Source organism: Ovis canadensis, chromosome 20 (genome assembly GCF_042477335.2).
Source record: "Ovis canadensis isolate MfBH-ARS-UI-01 breed Bighorn chromosome 20, ARS-UI_OviCan_v2, whole genome shotgun sequence".
In the NCBI taxonomy this organism is placed as follows: Eukaryota; Metazoa; Chordata; class Mammalia; order Artiodactyla; family Bovidae; genus Ovis; species Ovis canadensis.
In genome coordinates this window covers 65,835,286-65,852,616 of record NC_091264.1, presented here as the reverse complement: position 1 = coordinate 65,852,616, position 17,331 = coordinate 65,835,286, and the positions used below count along the sequence as shown (strand labels likewise).

Here is a 17,331-nt window from a genome sequence, read left to right as displayed (position 1 = left end):
GCAATGGCACCCCACTCCAGTACTCTTGCCTGGAATATCCCATGGGCGGAGGAGCCTGGTGGGCTGCAGTCCATGGGGTCGCTAACAGTCGGCACAACTGAGCGACTTCACTTTCACTTTTCACTTCCATGCATTGGAGAAGGAAATGGCAACCCACTCCACTCTTCTTGCCTGGAGAATCCCAGGGATGGGGGAGCCTAGTGGGCTGCCGTCTATGGGGTCGCACAGAGTCGGACACGACTGAAGCGACTTAGCAGCAGCAGCAGCCTATTCTGGCAGAAATAAGCCTTCTTCAACATTAACTTTGGCCCACTCTGGGAATTTTGATGTGACCCATCATTCGGGTCCATGCAGACCACGAATGTCTGTGTAACACCTGGAAGTGTTCATTCAGCCAGGGCTGTAGGAAGATGGCAAAGGGTCTGCTGAGAGGTTGAGCCTAAGCTCTAACTTCCTGAATGGACCCAGGACTGGAAGCCCAGGGGTCCATCAACCGATAACTACCAAGATCAGAGAAGCAGTTGGGCCGACTTCCACTGACCCAGTGGGAAATGTTGAATATTCTCAAAGCCTCCTGTCTGGAGCTCTCATCGTCCTGGCATTGACCAGCTTGAGGGAGGAGCCACGGGCACCACACCCTGGCCCAGAGCTCAGCTGGCCCCAAAGCTCCAGGGGCAGCACGTCCTCCCCGAGGACGGTGCCCCCACGCACGTCGCGGAGAGGCCCCTCCCCAGTTCCTGGCATCAGAATGAAGCCCCACGGGAGTGCTCTCAGGTCCTCAGGCCCCAGACTCACAGGTTCCTTCCTGTTTTAAAAGCCCGAAGCCGTTGCCACCGTCACTCCTCCCGGGTCAGACCGGCTGTCACTTTCACGCATTGCCTCGGCTCTGAGCGAGGAGCGACGCCAGCCCCGCACCGCGTCTGCGCGTGGGCTAAGCCTGCACCGCGTGCCGCGCGTGGGCGAGACTCTGACCAACCGGAAAGGACGTCAGCGGCTCAGGCAAAGCCCCCAGCGCGCCTCACCCTCACGCCTGGGCCGCAGCCTCCTGAGCCGAGCTGTGCTCCGGGCTCTCTGCCACGCCCCTCACAGGCGGGTAGGCGCCAGCTGCCACGATGCTTCGGGACTGCAGACGCCCGGGCCAGAGGCTGCCATCGAGCCCCGAGTCGTCCTCGGCTAGCTGCACGCAAGGCTCCGCTTCCTCCGGCTGCTTACTGCGGCTCCTTCCCCACCTTCCTTTTCTTTCCTTACCACCAGTATTTTCTACAGAAAGAGTTTTCCTCCGCAAAGGACGAGCTTAGGAGAGCGGCATGGCTTTAGAGCCTTTCTCTAGAAGAGTCGTTTCTGCTCAGAGTTCGGTCCCTAACTGAGCTCTGGGAATCGAAAGCAAACAGGAAGCGCAGCACACTCCCCACCGCTACGTGGTGTCCTGTGTTCCGTAAATTACTGACACTTCACCACATCTCGCCTACCCTAATCACCGCTGAACAAGGTCTGAGAGCCGAGCTCCTCTAACTTACTCAGGAAAGACACGCCACCTCTCCCTTCGTGAGTCTCCCCCATTCCCTCGTGATTACTGCATTTGAATGTGAGCTGGCCACAGACGGCCGTCACTTCTCCAGAGCACCGTCAGCAGGGGTGATGGAACCCTGCGCTAATGACCCTACTTACAGGACTTCCTGCCAAGGTCACAGTCCCTTAAGGGAAGACAGTCATCATCCCATTTCACAGGTGAGGAAACTGAGGCTCAGAGAGATGCCAGGACTTGCCAAAGTTGCTCCTGCCGTAAGTGGAGGAGGCTGGCTTGGGTCTAAGCAGCTGATGGCTCCTGCGTCCTCACCTGAAACCAAGCCAATGAAAAAGGGGAGCCAAGCCCTACAGTAAACAGGAAGAAGGAAGCTTTGGCTCAAACTAAATTTTGGGGAAAATGCCATTTGAAAAAAAGTTTGCAATGTATAATAAAATTTAAATAATAATTGTACTTTTTTTCCCTTAGTATCACCAAAATGTATAGCAGGCTTTTTTTTTTTTTCTGGTTTGTAATTTCTTTGACAAAACATTTTGCACTTCACAGGATCATTAATGAAAATATGTGAACCATTTTTAAAAATACTTAAAGGTTTCATTAATTTTCCCAAGGGTCTCACACAGGCCTTTGGTGTTTATCCATAATCCTTCCATATTCATCATCATCTGTTCTTGGCTTCCCTAATTCAAACATTCGCTGGCTTAACTTCCAGAATCTCACTTGCAAATGGCTTTTCCTGTGGTTCCAGCGATTCTCCAGGAGCGCCTCCATCTCTTCTTTCTGCAACGCACGGACGCCTGGGCGGCCACTCTAAGCCATCTGTAAACATCACGATCCCTTCTGGGTTCGGCTCTAACACACCTCTGGCTGGCAGCCCCGCGGGATGTGCACTGTTCAGGCTGCGGCCGCTCCCTCAGATGGGGTCGGGGGGAGGGGGGTGTCCCGAGTCCAGCCTCCAGGACTCAGCAAGGAAGCACAGGAAGAGGGAAGAGAAGCGAGGGGGAGGGGGGCGCACACGGGCTCCCAGCGCCCCAGCCGCGCTCCTCCGTGTCACACCTGCGCCCCGCTGCTCCCCTGCGCGGCCCCCACAGGTGCGCAGCACACCGTCGGCGCAAGACAGCCTGAGCTGGACGTGGTCCCCGACACGGAAGAGGACCGAGGGCTGCCTGAGTCCCTGCCACGCGGCCCCGGCCCGTGCCTGGCTCTGTGCGGCCTGCGGCCCCGCGGACGCTGCCAGCTTACAGGTGGAGCCGCGCTATGTGAGACCCAACGGTCGTCACTTTGGTTTCACATGTCAGTGCCACAGAAATCTCACACACACACACACACACACACACACACACACACACACACAAAATCAGTGCTAATCCCAGAAGTGTCCCCTCAAGGGGTGAGAAGGGACTTGACTTTCCTGAGTGGTAAGAGCCACTCGCTAAGACCAAGCCTCACTTCAGGAGTCCTTCGGGCGCTTCGCTGGCGGCTCGGCGATGCCTGCCAGTGCAGGAGACACGGGTTCAGCCCCTGGCCCTGAAGATCCCACGCGCCGCGGGGCAGCTGGGCCCGTGCACCACGGAGTCGGGGCTCGTGCTCCGGAGCCTGCGGACTGCAGCTGCCGAGACCCGAGCACCCTGGAGCCCGCACCACGGCCAGAGCAGCCCCGCAGGGAGAGGCGCGCGCACCGCAGCTACAGAAGCGCGCGCGCGGCCCCGAGCCCGCACAGCCGGAAGTAAAGAAAGGAACGGATAACTTTCTACAGTCTGAAAAAGAAAACTCAGTCCAGCATCCGACCAGTTACACCTCGTCTTCTGCAGAAAAGGACAGGCAGACAGCTCTGTGGCGTCCAGGTGTCCCAGTCCGCAGGGGTGACAGGGGCCCGGAGGACGTCAGTTCCTGCCCAGGCAGAGGCCACCAGGAGCCCGGTGGGGCCACGGCGAGCAGCCAGCGACCTCATCGCGAAGGCAGGCAGAATGGGTCTGTGTTGAGCCTGCAGGACTGGGCTGGGCCCTCGTGTGGGCTTACTGCCTGGATTTCACAACAGGTGGCTGCACTGTCTTCAGTAATTCAGGCTGTGATGCTCACCCAAAACCACAGAGCACTCTTAATATACAGCAATACAAATACATAGTTGGCCGATGTGATACTGGTTTCCATGTTTCTCAGTATGCCTATAGCACTGCAATTTAAATTTACCAGCCAGATTGACAAAATACTAACACGTCATTTTTTAAAAAATTACCTTATTTACAAATAGACATCCACATACAGAAAGGGGAGTGCTTTCTGCCCATCAGGATTAAATACAAGCCAGTTCCAACTATTTGATGTATACCGTGCATCCTCTTATCCCCTAGAGCATCAAGCAGCTGTGAGTTTGAATCATTTTGGAGGAAAGCTCTCATACTTGGGGAGCCTCTACAGAAACGTTCCTGTGGTCCTGCGCCCTGAGGGATGGCCCAGGGCATGGATCCACAGTTCACTCCCAAAGGAAAGCTGTGCTCTTGCTCTGATCCACAATGACCGATAAAAAATGCTCACGTACTTCAGAGGCAGAGGGAGGGCACTGGATCCACCTGGGACGAGGGCTGTGGACAGTGGGCCCCTATGAAGTGAGAGCTCATCCCCAGCTGATCAGAAGGGCCGTGAAGAAACTCCTCTGGTCTCAGGCTTCCCCGACTCAGGCCTGACCTCCAGGAGACCTAAGGCCTAAACAGTTTCACAGGGAACTATTTAAATCAGATTTCTTTTCTCCTGCGTTTAGGTGAACATTTGCTAAACTCTGGGAAGGATTTATGACAAAGCAAAAGTGCTCCATTAAGGAAAGAAGATGCTGGTCTTAGAGATGGCGCTCGTGCAGATCTGGTGACAGCCTCTGGGGCCGTCACTCTCAGCATGGCTGACACTCGCCTGGGGGACCCACGCCCGTGGGGCACCTGTGCTTGTGGGCTGTTTAGGAGCTTCCCTGCCCACAGCCAAGGTGCTGGCAGCAAGCACCCAGCACCCCTCCCTCCAGGGGTGAGAACCAAAAACGGCTTCAGGTGAATCACATGTCCTCTGGGGGCAGGTCACATTCTCCCCACCTCGCTCCCCATCCCAGTGGAGAAACCTCTAGTCTGGAGGGTTAATCTTACATTTACAGCAATGAATAAAGAACAATGTTTGGAAAACTAAAGGGGAAAACTGTCCAAAATTTTACTATGATTTGAGTAGTTACTTCTCGCAATTATAGTTTTTAAAAATCTGAAGATTAACTTATGTTAATATAGTTAGACATTTTAAGACGCAAAATACTTGGCAAAAAAAACCAAAAAAGCTCAAGTCTAAACCTTAAAACCACAAGTTCATGAACCTTCCAGAGTCTCCCAGTCAGGTGAATACTGTGTTTAGACTGATATATATGATTTCTTACGAAGCCCGTGTTTAGAGGAATGTGCTATAGCATCTAAAGAAGCCTCCACTCCTAAGCGGTCGCTGGACACCATGCATTTGCGGAGTCGACCTGCTAATCATGGGTGTATTTACGGCGCTTCACCACTGCGCACTGTCGCATGGGGTTGTAATGCATTTTGTATGAGCTCTGCTTTTCCTCCCGGCCAGCTCCTGGTGATACTCAAGGTCAGATTTTTACTTTGAATCACATTTGTATATTACTGTCATAAAACTAATGTTTCATTATGATCATTTCTGCTAAACATCTGAAAGGCACACTGCATTTAACCAGAAGAGTTCACATCTTTCACCAAAGATATGAGGCATTGCTTCATTCCATTTTGAAGCCCAGCTCTGCTTCTGGGGGTGACCTGCTCCAATGCCAACCCCAAAGCATCACCACATGCGATTTCTACAGATACAAGCAACGTGTAGGTTGACCCTCCATCCCCAGGGCTGTGCCAGCCTTGTGTTGACATCAGTCAGTGCCGAGACCGTGAGCATCTCACCCTCATGCCACTTCAGCTTCTTCAGTGATGAGACAAACGGGAAGAAAAGCCTGCACTCCTCCTCCTCCTGGACTCCGAGTGCCTCTGGGGAGAGCACACACAGGTGGGTGGCCACTGCTCACCCCCTAAAAGCTCTTTCAGAGACAGTATTGCCTCATGGGCCACTATGTACTTTTAAATTAAGAAATCTTAAAAATCCGAAGTATGTATGAATGACCACATACATAGAAAGAAATGTGTAAGTTTAACAAGTCTGTCAAAATATCTCTACAAGTATCTTTAGAGTATTAAATGAACATGTCAGCTGCAGCAAAAACAGCTTGTGAGTACAATGACCTTCCTAGTGGGCTTGTTTTCAGTGTTCTAATCCATAGACTAGTCTCGTATTTTATCATGATAACCAATATATTTGAAAAGAAGCTACTTTCTTTTCACAAGCTACTTTAAAGTAATTTTAAAATTTCTCAGCATTTTTTACATAGTCTAATTTCTATAGTTAACAGCTCCGTGACATCAGTCTCTGATTCGCTTTCCAAAGAAAGAGCAACAAAAACAAAAAGATTCTTTGCACGTGACATTTTCCTCGCAGAAATGTAATAGTTCCAGACAATAAGCACAGCCTTCCGTTTCCTAACGAGGGAACATATAAGCCCGTATCTTCAGAAGTAAGGTGGCACCCCTGCCACGGGCGTGGCAAACAGAACCCCACGTGCATTCACACACACGTAGAAATACGTAAGTAAAATAGACGACACGCTCGTTTCGAGAAACAAAAGAAGTAAAAGGGTTTCAGGTGCAAGTCCAGTTTTGTGGCATTTCTCCACGAAGTGAAGCAGCTCTCGTTTTAACTTAAAGAGGACAGTCTGTGTGTACTTCACAGGCTGAGTGCGATGAGTGGGAGCAGCATGCTGGCGTCTGAACGTCGCTGCGTGATGCGAGCACACGGGACGCGCGCCGCCCCTTCCGGCAGACAGCGCTGGACTCTAGACTGTCACTTGCTGTTAATGTGCTGCAAACGTTACTCAAGGGCCTCCGCTTTCTTAAAAGCAAACCTGAAGGATGAGCCATGCAGCACCTCTGAAGAGCGAGCAGGGGGCTGGCGGGCAAACAGGCCCGCCTCTGATCACCGGCGTCTCCACCAGATCGGGGACCCCGAGCTACAACCCCACCCACCTCCAAAGCTACTGTGACCTCACCACATGACCAAGTACATACGCGTCCTTCCAGAGAACCACCAGGACCGCGAGGGAGAGAGGACACACGGTGCAGGCGAGGCCAGCAGCCGCGTGCCCAGCAGGACCGGCTGGGAGCAGCCCGGCCGCCAGGTCGCCCGCGGGCCTCTCGGCGCCCAGCTGACAGCATGCTGCAGGCATCCCGCTGCAGGCGGGTTAACCACTGACTCAACGCGATTCATGTTTGTTGGAAGCCCTTCTATAAAGCTGCCTTGTGGCCTCGGGAGAAGCCCACACCACACACAGTTGGATGTGTCTTACTGTTGAGGCCTCAGCTGTTCCCGAGGGTGGAAGGTGGCGGAACAGCAGATGTCTTCTTCAAGGGTCAGACAGTCAACCCTCGGGGCTCTGCAGGCCCCAGGCCTCCACTGTGGACACAGCCGCCGATAATGTGCAGGTCCTGGGCAGGGCCGGGCTCCCGTGACCCTTCACTTCCAAACACAAGCAGGTGGGCAGGACTGGACGCACCAGCCAGAGCTGGCCAACCTCTGGTCCAGAATATCTCTAGATGAAAAACACCTCTTCCATACTTCTTAAAAGTCAGAGATTCTCATGGAATGTATGCAAGCACTCAAAAAGGGCCTTGTCAATTAGCTTCTGTTAGAGAACAAGCAAAAAGCAGCCTTCGTGTCAGCTCCACTTAACGGGGCCTGACACTTAGCTTCACCACTTCAGTGACGAAACCAAAGTGGCCCAGAGGTGACAGGGCAGAAGGGCTGAGGGACACACACACGCTCGGCTGCTTAAGAGAACGAACGCAAGGCACCAGCGCATCGCAGGCGACCGAGCTACCGGCACTTAACGAGGGCTCTGCGTGTTCCCCAAGGGGCATCACAGAGAACCTTCTAAATCACTTCCTACCAAGGACTGCACACAAAATAAGTCCAGCACAGGAACGGAGCCAAGGCTCTTCCACAGCTACAAACGGAGCACAGCCTTCAGAAAGTGAGCCACCGTGTCGTACACCTGAAACTAATGTGACATTTAGCAAATGTGTGACAGCAGGCAGGCGCCGTTTCAGACGCTGAAGACGAAAGACTGTGACACACTCCCTACCAGGAAGGAATTCTCAGTCTGCTAGAGAATCTCAAAAACTAACAATTAACTGCGACAGAACAACAGCAGTATTATCAGCTTGATTTAAGGTGAAGATTGATTTCCAAGTTTCAGGAAATGCTGTGGGTATTAACTATTAGATATCTTATCAAGTAAGTATCACATCATTTTCACACATACCACTATTTTAATCATTTTCCATTGTTCGGTTATATGGATGAAACAGAAAGTGAGATGCCACAGGCTTTCAGAACAAAGCAAGGCGGTGCGCGCCACAGGCCCGCCTCTGCCCGCGGCGAGCGGGCCACTGTGCACGCAGCGCCACCTCTGCGCTGAGGCGGGGGCCCCTGGGCCGCTTCTGCAGGAGAGTCAGCCGAGGCCTGAGGGTGGGGCTGGAGCCCGGGGAGAAAGGGGCTGCTCTCCCCATAACCTCCCTCCACTGTTTACTTTTCTTTAAACAAAAGAGAAGTATTATTTTCCGCTTTGATTGGCATTTCTCTAATAATTGGTGATGGTGAACATCTTTGCATGAGCCCATTAACTATCTGTATGTCTTCTCTGGAGGAATGTCTGTTTAGATCATGTGCCCCTTTTCTGACTGGAGACTGTTTGGTTCATGCTGAGCCGTGTGAGTTCCCTGCATATTTTCAGATTCATCCCCTGTCTGCTGCATCGTTTGAAACATTTTCTCCCATCCTGCACGTTGTCTTTTCATTTTGTTTACGGCTTCCTTTGCTGCGCAAAATGTTTTAAGTTTAATTAGGTTTTGTTTGGTATCACCACACCAGTCAGACTGGCCATCACCAAAAAGTCTGCAAACAATAAATGCTGCATGGGTATGAAGGAAAGGGACCCCCCTATACTGCTGGTGGGGATGTAAACTGGTGCAGTCATTGCGGAGAATAGTACGGAGGTTCCTTAACACAGCAGCTCCAACCCTTTGGCCGCCAGGGACCAGTTTCATGAAGACAATGTTTCCATGGACTGGGGGTGGGAGAGGCGGCTTCAGGACGACTCACGTGCGTGATGTATTGTGCACTTCATTCCCATTACTGCATCAGCTCCACCTCAGATCATCAGGCATCATTACATCCCTGAGGCTAGACACCCCTGCATTACAACACTACCAACAGAGCTACCACATTAGTTAGCAGTCCTACTCGCAGACACACACCTGGAGGAAAGCCAAGGTCAGAAAAGACACGCGCGCCCCAGCGCTCAGGGCAGCGCTGCGCACAGCAGCCAGGGCGTGAAGGGGCATAGACGCCACGCGGAAGACGGGGAAAGGCCACGCGGCAGGCGGGTGCGACGAGCGCTGCTCAGCTGAGAGGAAGGCGGAGCGGTGCCCGCTGCAGCACCACAGGTGCACCCGGGGATGGGCACACCGAGTGAAGGCGAGGACAACGCCAGGCGACCCCACTCGCGTGCAGAGTCTGCGGATGCCACACAGGAGCTCACCCGCAGGATGGAAACAGACCCACAGGCGCAGGACACAGACTGAGGCGCCCAACGGAGAAGGGCTGCGGGAGGGGTGAGTTGTGAACCTGGGAGTGACACATATGCCCCATTACACCAAGAACGGACAGACGAGAGGGACCTCCTACACAGCACAGGGGACTCTGCCCACTTTGTAATAACTTATACGGGAAAAGAATCTGGGCGTGTGTGTGAATCTGTGTGTATACACATATATATATTCAGTTACATTATATATAAATCACTTAACTGTACACCTGAAACTAACAGCATTATGAACCAACCATACCTGAATAAAAAAATAAAACCATTTTAAAAATAAACATTCCTTTTAAAAAGAAAAGTTTTTAACAGTTGCTGACATCAATGAAGACAAATGGCTCTCACTAGGAAGAGCACAGAGGACTGAGGGGGGTTCCCATTTAAAAATGTAAATCGGCATACTCTACAGCTGAGAATGTTTTTCCCTATCCTAACCTGCTGCTGCCACTGCCAGGTCACTGCAGTCGTGTCCGACTCTGTGTGACCCCAGAGACGGCAGCCCACCAGGCTCCCCCGTCCCTGGCATTCACCCTAACCTATCCCCAAACAACTGAGTTTCCTTTTTTTTGCCAGTGGAAAAGTTGAGGGGGGAATCACAGAAGACAAGATGCACTGACACGTTTGTGCCTGGGAGGCCGGACGGTCGGTCCCCAGCACCCCAACCCAGTCAGAGGCAGGGACGGCCAGGCGCCCCCTCTCCCGGCTGCTCGGGGCGCCCCACAGCGTGGTGCTGAGCCTGCTCACCGGCTCTCCTGTTAGTGTCAGAGGCGGCCGCCAGGCTCTGATGCTCCAGCAGTCCACTGTGGGACGTTTTAACTGAAGCAATTATAAAATTAAAATGTATTGCCACTAAACACACCAGTACAAATGTCACTTTAATCTTTCCCCATGACTTGCTGGTTTAATTATGTGGCTATACAGTCACATAAAAATTCACTGACCAGGTTATAAGCATCACTAATTGTTGGGCACGGAACGACCTGCAACACTGGCTTCTCATTCGTTTTCAAGCTAAAAGCCTGAATGACAGTGAAATTTAATAAAACTTCTTAGAACTAGATTAAACAGATGACTTTCACTTTATCGGTGCACATGTTTTGTTAAAGGTTTCTCATGCTTTAGTAAACCAGAAATAATGAAGGGAGTACACACTTTCTTATTTAAAACCTAATATTTGGAAGAGGAGAGTTGGCATGTTGCTCACAGTCTCAAAGACAACCACAAAAAGGCAACAACCCAATACAAATATGATTTTCTGAAAAAGAAAATAAAGATTCTAAATACAAGCAGTGATTTCAAATGTACCTTCAGACACACTCTAGAAGCACAGAAATGTCTGGGTGCTTGTTAAATGGAAGGCAAAGAAGGAATATTGAGTACAGAACTGATTCCGAGTGAGAAAGGGGAGACTCCACAGGTGGAGGCTCCAGAGCGACAGCCACACGGGAAGAAGCCCCGGCTCCCGCCTGGCCCCTCGTACTCCAAGGACACCTCCTGACTCCTGGGTTCAAACACGCGTGGTGAGCGCTTCCGATGGGAATGGTAAACCTGGGACACTGCTCAGCTCCATGCTGAACAAAACCCCTATCAAAGCTAGTAGGCAATCAAGGCTGGATTCCCATGTCTTCATCGACTGCTTCTGACACTCGCATCACTAAAAACAGATGTGAAGCGGCCCCCAGTCTGCACAGCACATGTGTAGAACCCGTGCACACACACACACACACACACGCACGCACGCACGCACGCACGTCCCTGCCTGGAGCCAGGGGCTCTCCTCCCATCAGCACCTGTACTGACCTCTCCGGGGGCTCTCGTGGTTGAAGAGGATGCCGTTCACTGCAAACAGGTTGTACGCCTCCCGGAAGTTCACCACAATCCAGTAGGCGTAGAGCTTTGCTGCCCCTGTTGGAATAAATTTTTAAAAGCAAATCAAAGACAGTGTCTTACTGTAAAACAGATTTTCACTCAGACAAGTAACAACTTGCAAAATTTACAGTTCACAATGTCTCAAGATAGGGAGAAAACGAATCAAAAGCCAAGGGCAAAATAAAGGCGCCTTTGCCACGAAACAGGAAATACTTCAGAGACCCTTCCTTCTGTAACAGCCACAGCCTGTGCCTTCACAACCTACCTCAACTGTAGCGTGCGCAGCACAGCAGACTGACCTTTCCTAGGCCTCATCCCCTTCTTCTTGAAGGAAGTGGTAAGTGAAAAACCCGAATCTTGGTATTCTAGCTGCTTTAAATTTCATCACTAAAGTCTTCTGTGAACACTTTTTAGGCACGAAAGATTTGTCTCTTTTAGGGTTTCCCTGCTGGCTCAGATGGCAAAGAATTTGCCTGCAAAGCAGGAGATCAATTCGATCCCTGGGTTGGGATGACCCCCCCTAGAGAAGGGAATGGTAACCCACTCCAGTATCCTTGCCTGGAGAATCCCATGGACAGAGGAGCCTGGCGGACCACAGTCCATGGGGTCTCCAAGAGTCAGACAAGACTGAGCAACTAACACTTTCACTTAAAGGTTTGAGCTCAGGAGAATTTAAACTGGGAAATGGAATAAACACCAGACATATCACTTCAGCACGACCCACAACTCTCCAGCACCAAGAATCTTGCAGGAAGCCACTTCCCTCTCACAGCGCTCTGTCCGGAGGGTGCGGTGAGACGGCGATTCCACCCAGAGGCAGAGGCGGCAGGAGTCCCCGCCTGCGCACAGGCGTCTGGCAGGCAAGCCACGCCCCTCGGCCCGTCTGCCCGGCCACCCCCGGGGTGTCGCCAGCCCCCCGGGCAGGACAGGGCCGTGCCTTCTCACCGTAAGGGGAGCGCGGGTAGAAAGGCGTGGTCTCCTTCTGAGGTATCTCCTGCACCTTCCCATAGAGCTCGCTCGTCGAGGCTTGGTAGAACCGCACCGAGTTGATAAGGCCACAGGTCTTCACCGCGTCCAGGAGCCGCAAGGTGCCCACGCCATCCACGTCGGCCGTGTACTCCGCCAGGTCGAATGAGATCTGGAAACAGCAGGCGCCAACGCGGCCACATTAGCGCAGACCAGCAGCGAAGACCCTCAGAGGCGACGGGCTGCAACTGCTACTTGGAAGGGTTCTATTCGTGGGAAAATATTATTTTCCAGCAGCAGAGTAAGAGTGTGGATGTCATCTGTTTCTAACGTCAGGTGGATGAAAAAATACCTTAAGAAAGCGGCATCAATTACCGGTGGAAACACAGGGAACTCCTCAGCCACACGCACCACCTGCTGACTCCAGGCTCAGGTCCCTGGGGCTGGGCTTCTCAAAACGCAAGCCTCTGCCCCACAGAATCATCAGGGTGCCTGGGTGTCCCCCCAAAATTCAGCTGGAACCAATCTATGGGTGGGGGGTGGCTAGGAACCCACATTTTCAATGACACAATTTTTATGCACAGATTAAGTTTGGGAACATGTGATTAGAACACAGTTGATTGTTAAAAGAACTCTTATCTTCTATTTTTAATTAAGCTACAAGCACGACTTTTTAGCACCTTATATACATAATGATACAGGCGTCCCAGGTGGCTCAGTGGTAAAGAACCTTCTTGCCAATGCAGGAGATGAGGGTTCAGTCCCTGGGTCGGGAAGATCCCCTGGAGAAGGAAATGGCAGCCCACTCCAGTGTTCTTGCCTGGAGGATCCCAAGGACAGAGGAGCCTGGTGGGCTACAGTCCACGGGGTCGCAGAGTCAGTCATGATTTAATGACAAAACAAGAACACACATATCTTTCAATTATAAGGACACGAATACAGCAAGAGGCCACGCACGCCGAGCGGACGGGCTTCGAAGCAGAGGTCAGGGGTCACTCAGTGCTCTGCAGCTCTCCCCTGTTTCATTTAAACATAAATGTGACCGACGCGCTTTTTTCTTCAATTAACTGTAAGTATAATAAGCAAATTAACCTAATATCAAAATCTCCTAAACTAGTAAAAACCATCGTCCGAAAACCACTGTCCTTGCATACTCACAGGCACACACACCCAGGCAGGCGTGCACGCGGTCAGCCTCGCGCTACACACGGCTGCCCCGGCCCAGGGGCCTGCCCTGCCCTCCTCTCCGCCCACAAAGCCCAGAGGCCTGCACCTCCATCCACCCAGCCTTCACTCACTGTCCAGCTTCTCCATTAAAACGAGGCTCCTGAGGGCAGAGTTTCCTTGTGTTAAGCAGGAGCCCTGGGCCTGAAACATGGCTTGGGCCAGTGTTTGGTGGATGAATGAAGACAGCACGTGAACCACTGAGATTTAAATGTCGAACACAGAAATATCAAATAAAACTACAAAGACTACGAAAAAACATGGGCTACCAGAAGACGGAAGAAGGTTGGTAACCTAATCTTACGGAAACAGGTACAATTAACACGAAACTCTGTCAATTTCAAAACTTCAGCGCAACAGTTACGACAAAGGCTGCACAAAGATGCAGAGCTCGGGGCAGAGGACCGCCTGAGCCTGCAGTCGGGAAGCAGGTGCAGGAGGAGCGGGAGAGCCAAGGAAGACCTCGCCCCCCCCGACACGCTCGCCGCCCCCGACACGCACGCCGCCCTCGACACGCTCACCGCCAGGCCCATCAGGACAGTGGCAGGGCCGCCGGGACCCAGGGCGCTTAAAGTCAAAGGAAAATAGGAAACTTAAGTTCAAATATAGAGCAGATTGCTCTGATCAACATTCAAAGATATAAACACGTATCCCAGAATTATCCTCATTCAGAGAGAAGTGGAAATCTGAGCCTCCCGCCCAGAGCGCTGTGGGGACCCAGATGGAGGAGCTGGAGGCCTGCCCTGCACCCCGCACTACTGAGCAACACGTGAGCGCAGACTCTGGAAGCGTGCTCACTGGAATGGGCCCGGCTCTCCGCACGGGGCTCACACCACGCAGGGCCAGCAAGGTCGGCAGTCCCGCCACCCTCACGGCCCTCCCGGGCAGCGTCTCCTCCTGGCGTCACCTCCGACCTCAGAGCCCAAGTCGCCCACAGTCTAGGGGCCCGGAGCCCCCGGGGCAGGAGCGTGTGCGCACGCACGCTTGTTCTGCCTGTTTTCCCACCAGTGAGAACCTGAACACAGAGGATGGCGGGGAGTCCCAAGTGGAGGCCGGTAACTTCTCAGTGACCTGAGCATATAGCTAAGAAGGGAGTGGACTTTACACGGGAAGCAAACTTGATTTCTGAAATCTCAAGGAAGGAGCTAGCGTTTCCTGAGCACAGATGTCGCCTCAGACCCGCAGAGGCTGCCACTGCTGCTGCAGGAGAGCTCCGTGTGGGAAGAGGCAGCCGGGCCCCGGCACCGCCTCTGCCTCCGGGAGACGGACCACACAGGCAGCGCCTGCTGCCGCGCCTCCTCGGAGCTGGAATCTGCAAGTGAGATTATTAATCAAGGAGAGCAACAATAAAACACCCGTCTCCCCGGACACGGCGCTCGGTAGGCAGGCACCTCCTCACAGCTAGGACAAGAGGAGATCAGAGCAGGGCGGGCAGGCGGCAGGGGGCCGGCCCGGGGGGCTGCAGCCTGGCAGAGGGGCTTCCTGGCCGATCTGGGGTGAGGGGCAGTGCTGTTTATGGGGCTGTCCACCCCGAGCAGCAGGGCGCCCGTCCTAAGTGCAGGACATGCAAAGGTGAAGGAGTCCCCCTGCCTGCCTCCGGGTGCAGAACAGCGAGGGGAGTGAAGGGGCCCGCAAGGCGGAGGCCTCGGGAACTGAGGGCGTGGGGCTGAGACGGCTGCAGGGTCTGGGGACCACGGTGGGTAGGGGCCCAGAAACTCAGAGGAGGAGAGAGGGCATGGACAGAGGAGAGAAGGCTCGGGGAGCAGATGCCCACGCAAGCGAGTGGAGACGGGGTGGGAGGCCCCCTGATGGGGGGTCACCCTGGCTGTGCTGGAAACCAGGAGGCTCCAGCTCAGACGGGAAAAGCCAAGGACAGAGGCGGGCCAGGCTGGAGGAGGCGGGGGTGCAGTCTTGCTCAGTGGCCACTGGGGAGCCAGTGACGGGGGCAGAACAGAGGAGGGGCGGCGCTTCAGCCGGGCCTTTGCACTGTGGACTCGCCCCCGGCCTTGGCTCTCTGTGCCTCTGGACCAGAACCTCCTGACACTCACAAGCCCAGATTTATACGATCTTTTCCTTATTTCGCTGTAATTATATTTTTATTCAAAAACATTTACAATGATAATTTGAAGCATTTAACAGTCGTAAGTCATCAGTCCATTGGTGTGTTGGATTCTGCCCAGACTAAACAGAGGGGACACCTCCCTGCAACTCTGCTCACCCAATGCAGTTTCCACTGGGAGTGGAAGTCGTCAGTTGTGTCTGACTCTTTGCGACCCCGTGGACTACACATCCATGGAATTCTCCAGGTGAGAATACTGGAGTGGGGACCCTTTCCCTTTAGGTTTTTTAACTAAAGTCGACTAAAGATTCCCACAGGCAATCAGAACATTCGTGGGATCTGGACAAGATAACCGCCCCAGGCATCATGCTCCCGACAACTCCAATCTCACCAGAGCCGTCTGTCCACTGCCGGCGTGGGGGTCCCCGTCTCGCACCCATCTGCTCAGCACACGGCAGGACACAAAACCATTTGTGGAACAGATGAAGGAGTTTTGACTTCTCTCCCGATTCCACTTTCCATCCATAAAGATGAACAGAAACGCTGACTAATCAGAATCTTGGCCCAGTCTCTCAGAACCCACACCTCCTCCATGAACAAGCTCCCCCCACCCACGTCGGGGTCTGACGCACACAACCTCACGGCACACCGCTGGATCTTCGATTATCCTAGGGTCTGAATCATGGCGGACTCCTGACCTCGGTAACTCCGTCCCAAAACCACACAGGTGTACGAAGGCGTTGACGTGACACTGGTTTTGGACAGACAATCAAAAAGTGGATGGCCAGTCTAGCTCTGCGCCCCAGCTGATAAAGTTCACAACCCCAGTCTTCTGCATGGCTCTGCTCACGCACACAGGGAGGCTCTAACTGCCCTGAAGCCTGGGAGTGTCTGGAGGTATTATCTGCTTCAGGGGGACTCAGCCAAGAGCCTTAAACACTTAAGCAAGGGATTAAACTGTCTGTTGAAGATAGTCCAGAGGTGACCACAGGATTTGACTCCTGTCGCCCGTCACCGCGCAGGCAGTGGGGATTCGGGGAGTCCTCGGGACAGACCGGGTCTGAGCAGCCCCTTGGTCGTGCGTGGGAGGACCAAAACGGTGTCCACACTTAGCGTACAGCATCCCTTTCTCTTCCAACCACTGTCATGACGGCTGGAGTGGCCAGTGCTATGCACTGAAGTAGGAATTCAGCACTTCCCTTCGCATCCAAACAGCTAACTGTTCTTTAGTCCACAGACCATCAGGACAGCAACCACAGAACGAGGGCTGCTGGCAATGCTGGGTGGGCCCGAGAAGCTACAAAGTGCCCCGCTGCAGGAACGTGGGTCCCGTTTTGTGAGGGAGAAGAATTTCATTACGATGAAGAGGAGACAGAGCTCCTGGCAGGAAACTAACGGATCAGGGAGATTCAGCCTCACGGCGGGCGGCGTGTCTGAGCGTCCCGGCTCACGGCAGGCCACAGTGGCATCGCAGCGCACAGCACAAGGGGCTTCCTGTCCTGTTTGCCTCCATTTGTCTCAAGGTGCTTTTTCTTCCAAAAATAGCACATAAGCATATACTGTATCAATTTTAGAAGAAAAATACACTAAGCCATTGGGGGAAATGCACAGAACACGTCAGGACACTGAAAACCGGGCCGAGGAGGCTGGGCATTTAACATGAGAGAGAGAGGTGACGGCAGCCACACCCTCAGACCCCGGGTCCTCCACCGAGCTCAGACTTCGGTTTGGGGCTGAGAATCAGGAAGGAGCAGAGACACAGAACAGAAGGCAGTGCCCCCGCCCGTGCGTGGGGAGGCCTCCGGTCACCACCCTCCAGGAGGGCCTGCTGCATGCACAGAGTCCGAGGGCCCAGAGGACAGAGCAGCCGTCACGCGGGCAGAGGGCTCGGGAGGTGAGATTTCTTTCCATTGCGAGCTCTGAGACAGGAAGTGGGTGCAGTGACTC

At 53.2% G+C, this 17,331-nt stretch overlaps 1 protein-coding gene across 2 annotated transcripts in view; it reads right to left on the bottom strand.

Annotated features, from left to right (window-relative positions):
* Positions 1–17,331, bottom strand: part of GMDS (GDP-mannose 4,6-dehydratase) — a 419,586-nt gene that overhangs the window by 225,629 nt on the left and 176,626 nt on the right. For both annotated transcript variants that reach the window (XM_069563990.1, XM_069563989.1), the window contains exons 5-6: positions 12,081–12,273; positions 11,067–11,171 (exon numbers count right to left, since the gene is read on the bottom strand). In XM_069563990.1, coding sequence (XP_069420091.1) covers positions 11,067–11,171; positions 12,081–12,273 — 298 coding nt within the window. The remainder of the gene's footprint in view (positions 1–11,066; positions 11,172–12,080; positions 12,274–17,331) is intronic.